Source organism: Atractosteus spatula, chromosome 3, assembly GCF_055471065.1.
Source record: "Atractosteus spatula isolate fAtrSpa1 chromosome 3, fAtrSpa1.hap1, whole genome shotgun sequence".
In the NCBI taxonomy this organism is placed as follows: domain Eukaryota; kingdom Metazoa; phylum Chordata; class Actinopteri; order Semionotiformes; family Lepisosteidae; genus Atractosteus; species Atractosteus spatula.
The window spans coordinates 37,300,518-37,317,958 of record NC_142708.1 but is presented as its reverse complement, the minus strand read 5'-3'; the positions used below and the strand labels follow the sequence as shown (position 1 = coordinate 37,317,958).

Genomic DNA, 17,441 nt, shown 5'->3' with positions numbered 1-17,441 from the left:
TATCTGCCTCATCAAAGAGGTGTAAGAAAAATATGTCTCCTTATCCTTTTCTCAAAATTCAGTTGAGAACTTTACCCTTTGTGGTGTCCACAAATGTAGTTCATCACCACTGGGCCGCTCTTTTGCCATTACAGTTAGTTAAAAGGCCAAACTGATCAAAGGCCAAAGAAGTCATTTTACATTGCAGTTTAATTACCATAAAGTAGAAGACACAAGATAAAAGTTGTTTCTTTGAAACAGAATACAATTCCTATAAGAAGATATGAACGTGATTGTCTCTTTAAAAAGTAACATTATGTAATTTTATAATACTGCTTTTGAAGAAACTGCGAATATAGAAAAACGTCTGCGTTACTGCACAACTGCTGTGATAATCTTTATTGTGTAAGCATACACATACAGTACACTGAAGGGTGCAAAGGGTGCTGAATTGACTAATGCCTCTGAAAACAAAATAATTTCAAGATAAGTCAAGTGCACCTTATTTGTATACAGTATATGTCTATTATAGTAATTGCGCGTATTGACTTGAGTGGCATTTGCCTATAATGGATGAAATAGAGAGAAATGTTAAGAAGTAAAGAAATAAATTGCATGGTACGGTTTACAGCATTAAGTTTAAGGTTAAAATGTCGATAGAAAGGTTTTTGTCTTTTCCCATTACACCAGCAGTGCAAACTAAACAATATAGAGAACTTTACACTTCTGGCAACAACGATAACCTTAATTTAATTGACCACGGATACGGCCATTGGCAATCATTTGCTGCTCCGTGTAATCAACATATATAAAATAAATAACAGGAAACCGAGCTCACAAAATGGTCTCATTCATTTTGAGGTACATAATTTGCAATTGTACACGAGTTGAGAACCAATGCTCTTGCAAATAGAAACGACTCGGAAAGGGCAAACAATGTCAATGTTTTAAAACTAATATTTTGTATTTAATTATACCAAGTAAACTTGGATACTATTAAAAACTTGACACTTACCTGTTTTCTTTTTCTAGTCGCTATCTTTACGTATAGAGGAAAGAACTAGTTTGTGCATTGTCTAGATTCAAGTAATGAATAGATGTTGGTCGTTTTTTTTAATTTGCACGAATTATAAAAGAAAAACAATCAGTTATCTTTTCAAGGTAGAGACGTATTTCATCAAATAAAACTTGGCTACTGAAGAGTTAAAGGGAGGAGACGGTAAGAGACACGCCTCATTGGGCAGATTATGTGCAGCAAACAAAAAGTGTGTGTCTGTGTGCCAGTCACTCATTGCATCGGGTCCATCTGTATAACTATACTCACAAAATACGGGGCGCTCATCAGCAGTGTCACTTTTCTTCTGATAGAGCTATGTACTGACTAAACGGAACACGATAAAGTGTGTTTTTTTTTCTGCCACGTTGTATTCAACATTTTTTACCTTTGTGGATTATTATTGTTCTTAACAAAAAGGTGAGTATGCATGTTATGCTATTTTTAAAGAGACAAATAAAAGTAAAGCGAAAACGATTTGCTGTAAAACTAAAATTGTACAATCTAAAAGACAAGGCATAGAACCCCTTTTAAAATGAAAGAAAACGCGCATCTTTAAAAGGTATACGGGGCTCATGCTGCAATGTGCATAAATACTATATACTAGTATTACTAATAATAATTCAATTAGCTGGGTAGTTAATGAATGGGAGCCTATTTTTAGCGGTACGTATGCATTCCGAGTTCTATTATCATACTTAGTTGAAATGCATATTCATTGGACCTTTTGTATGGTTTTCCCAAGTGAGACTGCGACCTTTGTACAATAAGAGGGGCTGTACGGGGGGGGACGTTACTTTTTTAAGTTACAAGTTTAACGTGTTTATTTCTTTGGAGAAGGCGGTAAATATGTTTTTGCCGTTACTGAATACAGTAATACTTTAGTGTTATGCTGTTTTACTTCACGAGTTACCGCCCTTGTTTTATCTTTTTTATTCCTTTGGAATTTTAATATTGCAATAGACAGCAGTGGTCTGTCAGAATAACCATTTGGGTGACTGGTTTGGGGAGCTCTTTTGAAAATTGCAATACAGATGTTACAAGCATAACGACGTAAACGATCGTGGAGAGTTGTTCATTTTAAATATTAAAGATGAACAAGAAAAAATCTGGTTGGCAATCATTTATTGAATAAGTAAAAAAGAGCAATGTTATTGTGTCAGTGCCTAACAGACTCCACAGTATAGTTTTTTGAGTAGGCCAAATTTAAAGGAAAATGGTAAATGTATTTTAAACACAATTAATTTACTTGAGCAACAAATGATGTAAATTAATGACAGTCCTAATTGAAATGTATTTAAATTATCGATTTTGGTATTGTTATGATGATTTTGAAAGGTCAGTTTGGTAAATAAAACATTGTCTGGATTTTGCGTGAACTTCTAGTGATTTTAATTAAACGTTTAAAAATGCATAACCAGTTTATTTTATCGTTTGGCACCGTTTTGATTTAAAACGGTATTAAATAAAGGATCAGTTTAAATATAATATAAACATATTATTATTTTAAATTTTATAATAAATTGTTTATAAACTATATTATTAAATCATGAGAACCTTACTTGTACTTTACGGTACCATTAACGGGCTATCGAAGAAGTAAATCTACCTTGTAGAAAAAGATGACTGGGGTTCGCCTTCATCCATAAATAAACGTGCAGAGGTAAAAAATAATTAACTCTGCTTGCTGCCTTAATTAAAGTCTCGGAGGGAAAGTGCTGGATTATGGTAATGAGGAGACATACGTTCCTTCTTGTAGAATGGAGCTAAAGGTTAGCTGACATGAAATCAGTGACTTTGACAGTCCACTTGAAATCCATTCGATATGCTTTTCTATTTTCTAGCCGAGTCCCCGGTTTCTTATTGATATTTTTTTCACGTCTTCTTGAAGTACAACATTTCGGATTATAGAATACGTATAACAATTTATGTTCGAAAACGAGAATAAATCTTTTATATATGCAAACCTATTTTAAAAAGTTCTCAAAAACAAATACTATGGGAAGCAACATTTTTATCAGTATACCTACACATGTATATATTTACAAAAGTACACAATGGATTGTAATTGATCTCTTTGTGCACCTGCTGAGCGAGTTCGATAACATTTAAGTGACGAGGCTGTTTAATTTACCTGGACTGGAGCACCTTTGAGAACTGGGGAAGCGTGTTTACATACTTTAGCGTTGCACTCAGATATATTTGGGTTTGACAAGAGCGCTTATTCATTCAATTGTTTCTCTACCAACAGCTCATGATGGAGGAGTCCAGCTCACAGAAACTGTTATGGGATGGAGACGCCAAGGCGGTACAACAGTGTTTAACGGATATTTTCACCAGTGTGTATACAACTTGCGACATTCCTGAAAATGCCATTTTCGGACCCTGTGTTTTGAGCCACACATCTTTGTATGACAGCATTGCTTTTATTGCCCTCAAATCCACGGATAAAAGAACTGCACCATACATCTTCAGGGTAAGATTTTGCATTTTGTACATAAGAAATAATCGACTGTTTTTATTATTAGTTATACATGCATTATTATTATAATTATTAGTCAGATTTTAAGTTTTAGCTATTAAATTATTTTAACTTGTTTTTTCCGATATAACTTTTTGCATTTAAAGTTCATTAAATGTATTGAAAGATCAATTTTAAGTGATTGTTTTTTTTTCGAAGAATACAATTAACGGATTAAACAAAAGAAAAATAGAACATAAATGTTAGGCTTTTTACTGATGTATGCTGTCTGTTTGAATGCATATCGTAGAGGGAATTAAAAATGGAAAAAAGTTATTTGCTATACTAAAAGTGGGCACTTAAGGGCTACACATTTTAAATAAGTAAGATATAATATTATTATAGACATTTTGTTTATATATATGTAGGTGGATACTTCAGCAGCCAACAGCTCCTCCGAAGGCTTGATGTGGCTGAGATTAGTCCAGTCTGCAAGGAATAAAGAGGAACAAAATCTGGAAGCCTATGTGAAAAACGGACAGCTATTTTATAGATCTCTGAGGAGGATTGAAAAGGATGAAGAGTTGCTGGTTTGGTATGGTAAAGACTTGATTGAGTTGCTCCTACTTAGTTCCACTAGAGCACAAGGAAAAATTAAAGGTATGTCTTAAATTAAAAAAGTGTCATTTTATTCTGTCCAAAATTATTTTTGTCTGATTTTTCTGCTATATTTTTTCTGCTGCTGTCAAGTGTAATATCATGTGGAATTGTGAATCTCTTAGCATACTCAACTTTTTTTGCAGCCTGTGCAATGCTGAGCCTTATACACAGAGTTCCATGAAAAACAATAAGGAACATTTTAATGGTCCTTTAAAAGAGCCAAATGAAGTTCTGTGTTTTTCATGTTTCAAAGATGCAACCTGCTCTCCAGTTAGTTGAGCCTGGACATTTGCTAGCCTCTCATAACTACTTACAATTTAGGAATAGAAGATAAGACAGCTTGTGGGAAAATGAGTGATGCATTGTATTAATGTTAATTTTTCTCTTGAATTTGTAGAATCTTAAGAGTGATGTGAAGTTTGTAATATACAGTAATTAGGAATAATACCTAAAGATTTATTTGCTTATTGTCATACAAGATGATACAAGATGCATATACAGTATGCAAAAATATATTTCTGTGACCATAAATAGTGATGTTTGATGTTGAATTCCACCTGGGGTAACCCTCTTTTCTTTTTCACTTAGGGTCTCCTCCATATTTATGTCCAGACTGCAGCCAGCGCTTTCTGTTTGAGTACCCTTTTCTGGCACATTTGAGATTCCGTTGCAGCAAGAGACTACAAAGCGTTAACAGTACAGATGAGGATTCTAAAGACCACAGTGAACACATTAACCCAAGTGCACCAAGACCAAGTGCAAAACTAAACAGATCTGAGGGATACTCTAATTTACAGGATGGGAAACCATCTACAGATTTTCATAATTTAGCCAGGGATCTTGAAAATAACAGGTCGTCACCCTCAAGTGACCAAGAAGCTGAAATTAGAAGTGAAAGCAACAATAAAAGGAAATATTCAGAGGCGGATGAAAGTAGAAATGGAAACTTATCACGATCTCTTACCTCAAAAGATGATATAGTAAGCACATCGCAACAATACAGAGGATCATACGTAGGTTTGGAAGAAAACAGAAGGGTGTTTTCTCCCTCTAGTCCAGAACCCACAGAAAGCAAGAGAAGTGCTTTCACAGAGGTTAAAAAAGCCTCACATAGCCTAAAACAAAAAAACCTGGGGCCTAACACAGAAAACAAGGACAGTGGCAGGCCCAGTGGTAGCCCTGCTGAGAAACACCTAAATGTGAGACAGGTTTTGACAGAAACGCAACCCCAGTCCCGCATAGATAGTTCTTCAATGGGAAGTGCTTTTACTACAGTACCCCAACAGCTTGGTGGTTCTGTGGAGAGAAAAAGTGCATTCAGTCAACCAACTCGATCCTTTTCTCAGCTGTCACCTCTTGTGATGACCCCAAAGCTTCTCCCAACGGTGGACTGCCACCCTTCCGTTGGGGACACCATCTCATCCAGCAGACTCTACCAGGCAGATCACTTAGCTGCCAAGCTTCAAAGTTCAGATCTCAGCAACAATTGCACAGTGCAAGGCGGCATTCCCAAACAAAGTCCATTTCTTTATGCTACAGCATTTTGGCCAAAGACCTCTGGACCTATTCAGTTGCAGATGCCCTCAGCTCTCACACTCTTGCCCCCTTCCTTCACCTCGCTCTGTCTGCCTGCTCAGAACTGGTGTGCCAAATGTAACGCTTCTTTTCGAATGACTTCTGATCTCGTGTACCACATGAGGTCTCATCACAAAAAGGAATACTCAATGGAACCTTTGGTGAAACGGCGGAGAGAAGAAAAGCTGAAGTGCCCCATCTGCAATGAATCCTTCAGAGAACGTCATCACCTCTCCAGGCACATGACATCTCACAACTAGCTGTGCAGGAAAAGCCAATTTAACCACAGTTCAAACTGGGATTATTACATAACTGGAAAATTCTGAATGCACACATTTTCACTTTCAAATGGACTTTTTTCATGTGTCATGTTTCAAAGTATGCAATTGCATTTTGTTAAATGAAATATTTATCATATGAAGCACTTATGAGTTGGAACTATGGGTAACCATAATGATATGTGTAAATGTAAGTTTTATTTATATAAAAAGTAAATGAATAAAGATGTAGTTACATTCTATTGGTTTATTATTTAATGATTTTGATGCTAATGCAAAAAAGTTGAAATGGTTGAATCAAACAGGATTCTGACACCAGACTATATTTGAGAGTGCATGTAATATTAAATAGATATGAATTTCAAATACAGTCTATATAGTGTAAATACCTGTTTTGTTTGAATACAAAAGTGTAATATTTTGTGTCAGTGAGAAATAGTTTCAGTGTTTCTTCCTTTTGCTGAAATTTACTATACTTGATAGTTTATCTAATCATGTTGAATGCTTTGGCAATAAAAATAGTTTTATTTTCATCCAAAAGTGTGGAGGTTTATTGTTGCGTGATTGGTGTTTTAGCAGTGATTAAACTACATGACATACACAAAGATAAACATTGTTTCAGGTATAATCAAACATGTTTCTTTAAAAGGATAAATAATTATTAACTGTGTGCAAAGCAATAATTTCTCATGAATTAGAAATCCACACATAAAATCTGATGAAAGACCTTACGTACTGTATAGTCATTATAAACTAAACAAACTTTATGTAGAGTTGATGTTTATGAGTGATTATTTTACAAATGTCTCATTTTGGTTTACATTTCAATTATACAACATAGGGATATGAACACAATATGCAGTTAATATCTAAAATAAAAATGTCATTAGGATAATATGATTTATTTGTTTTACAGTACTTTGAAGATATGATAAATACTGTACCTTTTACATATATTATGTAAAATTGTAGGTGTAGATTGTGTGAACTCCTGTTTGAAATTCAAATGCTTCTGTGTAAGCAAAAATAGGAGATTTCGACATCAACAAGGTGACATTTTCATTGTTAGAAAAAATGTTAGTTATTTGATCTTTCAAGAATAAAAATGATATTAAATAGTTACGGTGGTCTTTGTATAGGCAATAACACGAGTTTGAATTACGTTTTATTCCAGCTTTTAAAAATATTCATAATATTCAGATGACCACATGTGAGAAGCACAAAGCGGTCTATCATTGCATCCCTTACGTACCATATATTTGGAGGAATATTTTCATCAAAACATAGTTCAGAAAGATGAAAAATAAGTAGTGTTGTCCTTTTTCCAATTCCCTTGATAATGTAAGTCATTTCTTACAGAGAAAAACATGCGGGTATCCGTTTACACATTACAATATTACATTTTTGTGCAAAAATACATCGAAACATGCAGGTATCCGTTTGTACATTACAACTTTACATTTATGTCCATAAAATAGATGGGAACAGCCATATATATATGGAATATGTATAAAACGGTGATTCAATGCATAATAAAAGTACACGGTCTCCGTTTTACAACGCCTTCGTCTTTTCCATCTACTTCCACAGTGAGCCGCAACATCAACAGCAAAACACCACTAATAATAATAATAATAATAATAATAATAATAATAATAATAATAAAGTGTTATTTGGCTTAGGAATTCCAATTCAGTGAGAAACGCCGCAAGATCATCCTCCAAGTATTTAGGTAAACGCAATGTTTTCAAGATCACTAACAGATAAATTAATAATACTAATTTAATAGTGAAGCGTATTAATCAAGGAAATTCAACGAAATTTTAAAAACAGAAACGCAATTTAAAAACTTCATCACACATCTTTGACTTACGCGTAGATCAATATTCATTTCTGGACACTTTATTGTAATTGTATTTGTTTAATATCAGAAAGATGTCCTAGAACGCATACGGCTAAAAAATACGATTGTAGAAGCAGATCTGGATTATTCTGCGAAACTCTACTCCAGATTAGTTTTTGTATGGTATATTTCTGATAAAAATGAACATAAAATACAGTACAAAATGAAACTATTGTTAAATCTCTGATCGAATTATTCTTGAATGATAGCAGAATGTAGATGATCGTCTAGTTATGCTGAAGAGATTCCAATTTCTGGAATGAAGTAGTGTTATGCATAATGTCGATTTACGATAAAAAGGTTATAGATTTGATCATTTCAAGTGCCACTACTATACGTGAAACTGGAATACAAGAATGCATTAAAGGCTTAAACCCTGGTGATGTATTTATAATCTCCTAGTGTTAGTAGTAAAAGCTTTCTAAAGTTCATCTTCCCCGAGAGCAGCAAAACATTTTGTGAAATGTTCTTGTCCTGACACTCTTGATAATATATACATTAAAACAATGTATTAAGCTCATTTTCCACTGAAATTCCTCAATACAAAAACTGCACTTTGTAAAACCTACCAGCGGTTCTTCACCCAAGCAGAAAACAACGCAGTAATTTTAATTAACCAGAAATTAAATTTTGATCAAAGAACATGTAACTGATGAGTACACCGTTCATTAAAAAGGACATCTTGTTAAATCCGTAGCAAATTAACATCTACATCTGAAAATGTTTCGAAGTAATAAAACAGTTGGAAGCAGTTGAACTGCGTTACATTTGCGTGTGTGATTTCGTTTTATTCTCACAGATACTGTACATTCAGAACACAAAGAAAATATTAAATGTAAGACTGTAGTTAATACAACTAATTAATTAGGTAACGCATCGTTCAGTAAAAGAATGTATAATCAGAAATGAGGAAATAACTTCTGCCCTGTATTGATCTTAATACACGTGCTGCAATTTTAAATCGCATATGCCCATCAATGGTTCTCGTAGTTTTCTTACTGGAGAACTGCCTGAAGACCTGTTTTAGACAGACTATATAATAATAATAATAATAATAATAATAATAATAATAATAATAGACGCAATGTAAAAACATGTTCAAGTTTACGTAAAAAAAACAAAACCACAATAATAATTTCTAAAAAATATAAATTGAAAGCATATTATAGTCAGAATTCCCGTGATAGTGATTTTTTCATTTAAGAATACAACTTTTTTCCAGAAAATTAGATAATCTTGTAAAAGAGCAGTTTCTGGTGCTGTTTGTCGAAATGTCTAAGAAGAAATTTCATGTGCGTTGATTTGCGTTTTATTTGTCTGGTAATCTTGTGCAACATGTACAGTACAGCAAATGCAATAAAGTCGAAAATAGATAAACAGTGACACCAAGCTTTCAGAATGAGTAATTCAGGCAGATCTAACATTTAAAAAGATTGAATGATTTGGGCATTTATCCTCATGGCGACACCTCCCTTTCATTTGGCTGTTCATTAGTTTAACATTTTAAAATAATTAAGGAACAACTTATTTAATTTATATGATATTAATATAATTTCTAATTGGCAGTTTAAGCGCAGACCACTAATAGTAACAAAGAACATGTCTATTAGGTGAAGCATCGGAATGGATATTTTGGTAACTTTGTACGGTACACTATAAAACGTTTTAGTCTCCACCTTAAAAAAATAATTAAATAACTATGACAAAATGATAATACTGAAGAAAATAGACTATCTATTGAAGCGTCCTGTGCTGTAGAACTAACACTTGGTCACATTAGGCAACAAGTAATAAAACTAATATGTATTGCAATATGACTTATTGTTCCATTGATTGTGTACATCACATTTTCATTTCCTGTTACAAGTATAAAACCTTAGCTGCCCACCAACGCTGAAAAGAGCACTTACTTCTTCTAATTAATTTAATGAAATACCATGAGCTACACCCCAAAAGTCGAGAAGTACATGTATAAAGAATGTGTAATATACAGTATGCCTAATCTTTAAAACAAGTGACATTCACACAAAATACAATGCCAGAAAATGCATGCCACTATAAACACTTATAGGTCATTTTAAACAAGATTGCCATCATGGTTCCAGTGTTTTACTGTACTTTTACTTTTGCCTTATATTGAGAGCCTCAGGATTAATGGGATTAGAAACTTACTTCAGGTAGCTATATTAATTGAGTTTATTTATTTAATTTATTAACTCTCCTAAACATAACTTTTTAGTTGCAGGAAACGCATATTAATCCAGATATTAATCAAGCAGATTTGCATATTTTATTCATTTAGGGAACCAATTTGAGCAACTGAGTTACTGTTTTCTTTTGTGAAACTTGCTTTGCTAGCTGACACAACTCCTTTGATAGGAGAGTTCAAGGGAATGGTGGAAGAGCAAGTTGGGAAATCGTTGTAAATGTTTATGCACCCACTGGAAGCAGAAAATTAAATTCCTCAAACACAAGTTATGCTAGTCGTCTGTGCCCTAGAAGAAGTGATTTATTTTTTAGGGGTGATTTTAATACTAATAAGCTTCATCCTGATTATGTTAAGGCACACCTGTGAATATAAGAACATTTGGAACATCAAACTTAAATGATGATAAAAAAAACAATATACATAGGTCAAAGCACATTGTAGTGATATACAGTATTTGAAATGGGTTGTATCACTTTTCAGATGCAAACATTACCTTATTTTTATAAAGGCTTCCTTATGGAGTTTTGCAATGCATTTTTGCATTTGCAAAGTCTAACCTTAAATCTATTGGACAGTGATCATCATAATATAATCAAGATGTCTATCAAAATACTATACTACCAATACTATAGGGCAGCACTTTCCCTCAAACTAATCCAGAGATCCGTAGTCTGCACTCTGTTATGCCAAAGATGCTTTTGACTGTAATGGTCCTTACACCTGACCACTTTAGTGTTAAAAAACTTTATAGATCCTGGAGAGTGATTGGAGGTGAAGGATTACATACAGCTTGGAAGTCACTGTATAATTCCAATTCCAAAATAAAATCAGTGGCTTTTCAGGGGTTAGATCTACAGTAGAAACAATCATTACTGTTAGTTTTATTGTATCTACAGTTTTTATAACCTATATCTTTTAGATGTAGATTTATATACTGTGTACAATACAGTGGATTTTATTTTTTATTAAGTCAAATGCATTCTGAATACTTTTCAACAAATAAGAATTTTCACTGATGATCTCTGTACAATTGTTGATCATGTTTATGTCACATTTTAATGGTCTTTTATTTTGATTTTCTTTTTTTCTAGAAGTTTTTTTCTTCAGTGTTTATTTTCACATATTTTCTGTATCCCTGACAAATGTCTCTGTGAAATGTACGATGTATATATTTTTTTATTTATAATTTCTATTTAAAATGTCACTGCAGAGATCTTATGCCAGACATGCATATATCCTTGTCTGTGAAGTTACTCAGTTGCTGTTACATTTATCCTTATATAGAGTATATTCTATCCATGTGCTTTTGGGATCATTCTAATTATTTGCATGTACTTTGTTTGTAGTAAATAAAGGGTCATTTTGAAACTTAAGATATGCAAATGTAGAAAGCCTACATGAATCTTCAAAAACATTTTCATAATTCCATTTGAAATTGCAGCACTAGCCTAAAATATAAACAATATGAACATCTGTAGGACTATGAACTTGTTTTTATGTTTCTGTAACCAGTAAATAAATCAAGACATTATAATAGTCTTATGTAATCAGTATAATAACAATATTTCCTTTTCCAGAATTTGACAATATTAATGATCCATAACACTGTATATAAGCAATGTAATTGGTTGCTGAGTGCTGCACACCCTCATAACGACACCATACTTTGCTGGTGGAGTCATGTAGCCTTCCCTGCAATCCTCTCACTCCTGTCAGTCCACATCAGTCATCACACTGGAAGCTTTAAAATAGTTTTTTTAAGTTTCATTACATCATCGCACAGAGTTGAACCCATTTAGCTTTCCTAATCTGTTTACCTGACTACTCTAGGATCATTTTCTGGCTGAGGACCCACTCCAGCCCTTTGCATTAACTTTATTTCATACTGTCAGCTGCCATACTTTGCCCAATATAGTAGATCAAGCATGTTTTATCTTTTTTTGTCCATGGACATAGCAGAGATATAGTACATGACTCCAAAGCATCCTGTTTGTGATGGAAAAAAAAAACTGTGTTATATTCAATTTTGTATTGATGCAATTGACCCAACTGTGTAGTTGGCTCAATAAAAATAAAATATGAAGTCTGTAATCTACAAGTAAAGCTTTCCTCTTAGTAATTCTCTAGTTTATCTTTAAAATTAAAAGTCTGTGTCTGAATGCACTGAAATAATCAAATTATACAGTACATGCAGTAGATAACTTGACAATTTTGCTCTGTTGAAGGAAGATTACATTTAGCATAGAGTGGCTCACAGGTTTTGACAATAACATCCATTATTTTTCCGTTCATTTCACTGTAGTTTTGAAACCCAAATTCAAGATATTGCCGTACAGCCTACAGTGTACAGTACATGTACTATGTGAGTTGCTGAGTGTCCTCTGAATTTACTGTACTGCCCTACCCTCTTCTCACCTATTAAATTTAGACAATACAAAAGTACAGGGGGATCAACTTCAAACATTTTCACCCTCACCCAGTGTGTGATCAAACCCTGTTTGATTTCACTGCTCACTTCATGACAGCCCTGACCCTGTGAGCTCCATGTAGAACTTGCAAACTGACCAACTAAGAAAAATTCCTCCTTTTCACAGAAGCCAATTAACCTACCAGTATGTCTCTTCACGAGAAGGATGAAACAGGAGCACCAGGAAGACTCATGCAAATGCAGGGAGAATGCAGGAATTAAACTCAGGGTCACAAGGCAGCAATGCTAACTGTTGTGCTACTGTACTGTTGCAATGATGTCTCATTTGTAATGGGAATATTTTTAATCCAAACTAAAAAGAAATGTAAATTTCTTAAATGACCATCAATTTCAGCAACATTGTATCAATTCAATAAATGCTTATCCATTTCAAGGTCATGATGGTCCAGAGTCTGTCCCAGGAGGCATTGGGCGATAAGGTGGAATATACCCTGGATAGGATTCCATAGCAGGGCACACACAGACACAAACATGCACACACACTTACACCAGGACCAATTAACCTACCAACATGTCTTTGGGCTGTGGGAGGAAACCAGATCACCTGGAGGAAACATGATCACATGATCTCACAATAAAACAATTGTCTCTGTCAGGTCTCTGAGCCAGGTAGTGATTTTCATGTAAATATTTAACATTGAAGACCAAGGACAAAACAACTCTGAAAAAAAAGTTTTAGAAAGAACTAAACTTAAAGCACAGATAAGTTGAGTGTTACAACAAAAAGTTCAAAAAGCATTGAATATCCCTTTGAGCACAGAGAAGTTGAATATGAAAAAGTCATTGTTCATTGTACTGTACTCCCTAGACACTTACTACATGTAAGTAGTAAGTAGTAAGTAGCAGGCTATCCCTCCAAATTGCACAACAGTGCAATGAGGAAGCTGATTAGGGATGCCACTGTGAGGCCAACTATGACTTTGAGGAGCTATGGAGTTTAATGTCTGAGATGGGAGGAACAATCCACAAGAAAAGATATTCCATTCACTTCACAAAACAGGAGTGTTTCCTTTCTATTTTTTTCACACCTTAAATAACAGGTAAAACCAAAAAAATCCATAATAGAGTTTGCAACTAAACAGTTACAAGTCACAAAAGTTTTTTTTTCTGGTCAAATGAAACAAAACACAAACTTTCTTTTATAAATGCAAAAGCATTACATCTGGCACAATCTCAACCCAGTGCATCACCCAATCAATGCTATCCCTGTAAAACACGGTGTTGGTAGCATTATGTTATGGGACTGCTTCTCATCAACAGACTTGGAAGCTAGCCAAGACTGAGGAGAAAGTGGATGAAGCAAGTTACAGGCAAATATTATTGTGATTCTTCACTCTACTAAATACATCAAACTTGGGTTCAAGATTCAAGATAATGACTAATAAAGAATGTATTTGAGTGGCCAAGTCAAAGTCCTAACTTGCATATGATAGAAAATTATTTTAAACAATTGCAAACCCCCCACAATCCCCAACCAACCTGACCTAACAAACTTGAGCTTTGGTAGAACACTCTATTTGGATTGTTACAGAACCACCAACAAGCTCACGGAGCTTTATGCAAAGATAAAACTGCAGGTTATAGGGCAAAGAGGTTTATTTGCTTGTGAATTTCTGTTTATGCTATTTCAATTTTTGTCCCAGTTTTAGGTCTGAATCAAGCGTCCACTACTTTCCTCCGCCTATGTTCTCATCAGTCTTTAGAAGCCCCTGCTGATCAGCAGGAATGGTGTTTGAGTAATGCTTGTTGGGTTTGTTTTGTATTTAAACTACTGGTTTCAAATATTTTTTCGTCTGACCACAAAACCCCTTTTGTCACTTAAGTGTTTTGTTGCAAGCTCCATGTGGGATGTATGTTCCATAACAGTGCCCTTTGTGGAGTGAACAGGATATTGTTGACCCCTGATCATTTTCTCCCATCTCAGGGACTGAAACTCTTTCAAAGTTACTGGTCTCACAGTGGCATTCCTCACTAATTTCCTCCTTGTCCAGCTGACCGGTTTGGAGGGAGTGCCTGATTTAACTAATAGCTGGATGTCTTCCACTTCTTAACAATTGACCTCAGCATGGTCAAAGATATTAAGGTCTTTTAAATGTTTTGATACTCTTCTCTTGATCTGTGGCTTTTGGAATATTTGTGTGCATCAGCAGAGAAACTGCATGTTGATTGGTGGAGAGCTGAGCGGGAATAACGGTTGTTCAGGGTCACAGGTCATAGTGAATGTAGGAGCTAACGGGTTTGGAGTTACAGGGTTAATAATAAAGAGTTTGTTCGAGTGTCACATCGTCATCCTGGGTTGTTCATTTCTACACTATACATGTACAAGAAACAAGACATGGTGTCAGAATAAAATTCACATCAGGACAAAAGATTTAAAATGAACATCGCTGGAATTCCCGCACCACGAATGGATTGGGAGACAAACGATCTGCCCGAGGCTTGGCGCAAATTCAAGCAGCATGTGGAGCTGATGTTTTCGGGTCCGCTCAAGAAGACAGGACAGGAAGAGCAATGCAGTTATCTTCTCCTGTAGGTCAGAGAAAAGGGCAGAGACATATACAACACATGGACACTCGACGAGGAGGAGGCAAAGGTACTCAAAACCTATTATGACCGTTTTGAAGCGGACGTTAAGCCTAAAACAAATGTTATATTTGCTCAATATAAATTTCACGAGAGAGTACAGGGAGCTAACGAACCGTTCGAACAATTTGTAACAGAGCTGCGGCTCCTTGTGAAAGACTGTAATTACTCTGATAGCGAGGAGATGGTAAAGGATCACATCGTTTTCGGAATACATTCACTGAGAGTGAGAGAAAAGCTGTTGGATGTTGGTTCTGAATTGACGCTAGACAGGGCCATAGACATCGTTAGGTCTCACGATTTAGCTCAAACCCAGCTGAGAACAATGGGCAGCAGTGCGAGCAGCCCGCGCGAGAGCGCAGTACTCGCAATTAATCGGCAGGCGCCGAAACAGGCAGCTCGCGGAGTGCACCGTGTCAGGGCTGAGAAACCCACCCGAGCAGGAGACGCTAGACCGGAGTGGGGAGTGTGGCTAATGCAGAAATAAGGCTCACGGCGAACAGGACATTTGCCCGGCAAAAGGTAAGCAGTGCCTAAAATGTGGAAAATTTAACCACTTTGCAAAAACGTGCTGCTCCGGACGAGGGAAAGGAGTGCACTCCGTGGCAGAGAATAAAGCAAGCGGTGAATCTGAAAATGTTGAGCTGTACCTCGATTCAGTGTCACACAAAAACAGACCTCTGACATTGAGCAGATTTTTGTAGACATTAAAATAAACGCACAAAAGGTTATAAAGTTTAAGTTAGATAGAGGTGCTCAAGTTAACGTCATTCCTCTGCATGAATATGACAAGTTTAAAAGTGACGTTGTGCTACAGCCCACATCTCACAGACTGTCAGGTTATGGCAGCGAGCAACTTGCTGTAAAAGGCGCATGCACCCTGAAATGGAAGTACAAGGACAGAGAAATGTGTCTGGACTTTTATATTGTAGACACTCATGCACCTCCAGTACTCGGACTAAAAGCATGTTTAGACATGGACCTTATTAAACTAGTCTTATCTGTGACCATCCCTCCCACTGAGACAAAGCCAATCTTTCAAGATTTTGCAGATATCTTTACAGGAATTGGGCTTTTTGCAGGTGAATGCACTATCCACCTCAAACCAAATGCAGTTCCTGTAGTATACCCACCAAGACGCATACCTCTTGCACTGCGGAGCCATCTTAAGGAGGAGTTGCACAACATGGAGAAGTCTGGCATCATTGCCAGAGTCACAGAGCCAATGGAATGGGTTAATGCACTTGTGGTGGTAGAGAAACCTCGCACGGGTAAACTCCAAGTATGCCTTGATCCAAGGGATCTGAACAAGGCTATCAAACGTTCACACTACCCCTTGCCAACGTTTGAGGACATTACACCAAAGTTGGCTGGGGCACGCTATTTCAGTGTCCTGGATGCTAGGTCAGGTTATTGGGCTGTCAAGCTCACAGAAGAGTCATCAAAACTAACCACGTTCAACACGTTGTTTGGGCGCTACAGATTCCTACGCTTGCCCTTTAGGGTAATTTCAGCTCAAGACGAGTTTCAGCAGAAAATCGATGAGACATATGAAGGCCTCAAAGGCATTACAGCGATTGTTGATGACATCTTGGTCTATGGGATAACCAAGGAGGAACACGACAGGAACCTATGCACTATGCTACAACGGTCCCGAGAGCGAGGAGTCCGACTCAACCCAGAGAAAAGCATGATCTGCACCACTGAAGTCAGCTACTTTGGACATCTCCTCACCGTGGATGGGATCAAGCCAGATCCAGCTAAAATCACTGCTGTGAAGGACATGGAACCTCCCAAAGACAAAGGAGAGCTTGAAATAATACCACGCATGGCAAACTACTTAGCAAAATTTGCCCCTAGCCTGTCTGACATCAACGCCCCACTGCGTCACCTCCTAAAAGAATCCAGTGAGTTTGTTTGGGATGCACAGCAGAAAAAGGCTTTCCAGAAGATAAAGGACCTTATCACAAGGGAACCAGGTCCAGTTCTGGCATACTTCGACCCCAGCAAAGAGCTCCAACTTCAAGTGGATGCATCACAGCATGGCTTGGGTGCTGTTCTGCTACAAGAAGGTAAGCCCATTAGTTATGTATCTAAATCCCTCACAGAAAGTGAAACAAATTATGCTCAGATCGAGAAAGAGTTATATGGTATCCTGTTTGGATGCAAGCGTTTCCATCAGTATGTCTATGGTCGTCACGTTGTTGTGGAAAGTGATCACAAACCACTGGAATTCATCATGAGGAAACCA

The 17,441-nt window shown here is 36.1% G+C and overlaps 1 protein-coding gene across 1 annotated transcript; it reads left to right on the top strand.

The window, feature by feature from the left end:
* Positions 1 to 1,265: 1,265 nt before the first annotated feature.
* prdm8b (PR domain containing 8b) lies at positions 1,266 to 6,547 on the top strand. The gene is made up of 4 exons (XM_088911671.1): positions 1,266 to 1,453; positions 3,285 to 3,509; positions 3,923 to 4,154; positions 4,743 to 6,547. Exons 2-4 carry the CDS (start codon positions 3,288 to 3,290, stop codon positions 5,987 to 5,989), a joined length of 1,701 nt encoding a protein of 566 aa, XP_088767797.1. The 5' UTR covers positions 1,266 to 1,453; positions 3,285 to 3,287; the 3' UTR covers positions 5,990 to 6,547.
* The last annotated feature ends 10,894 nt before the right edge of the window (positions 6,548 to 17,441 follow it).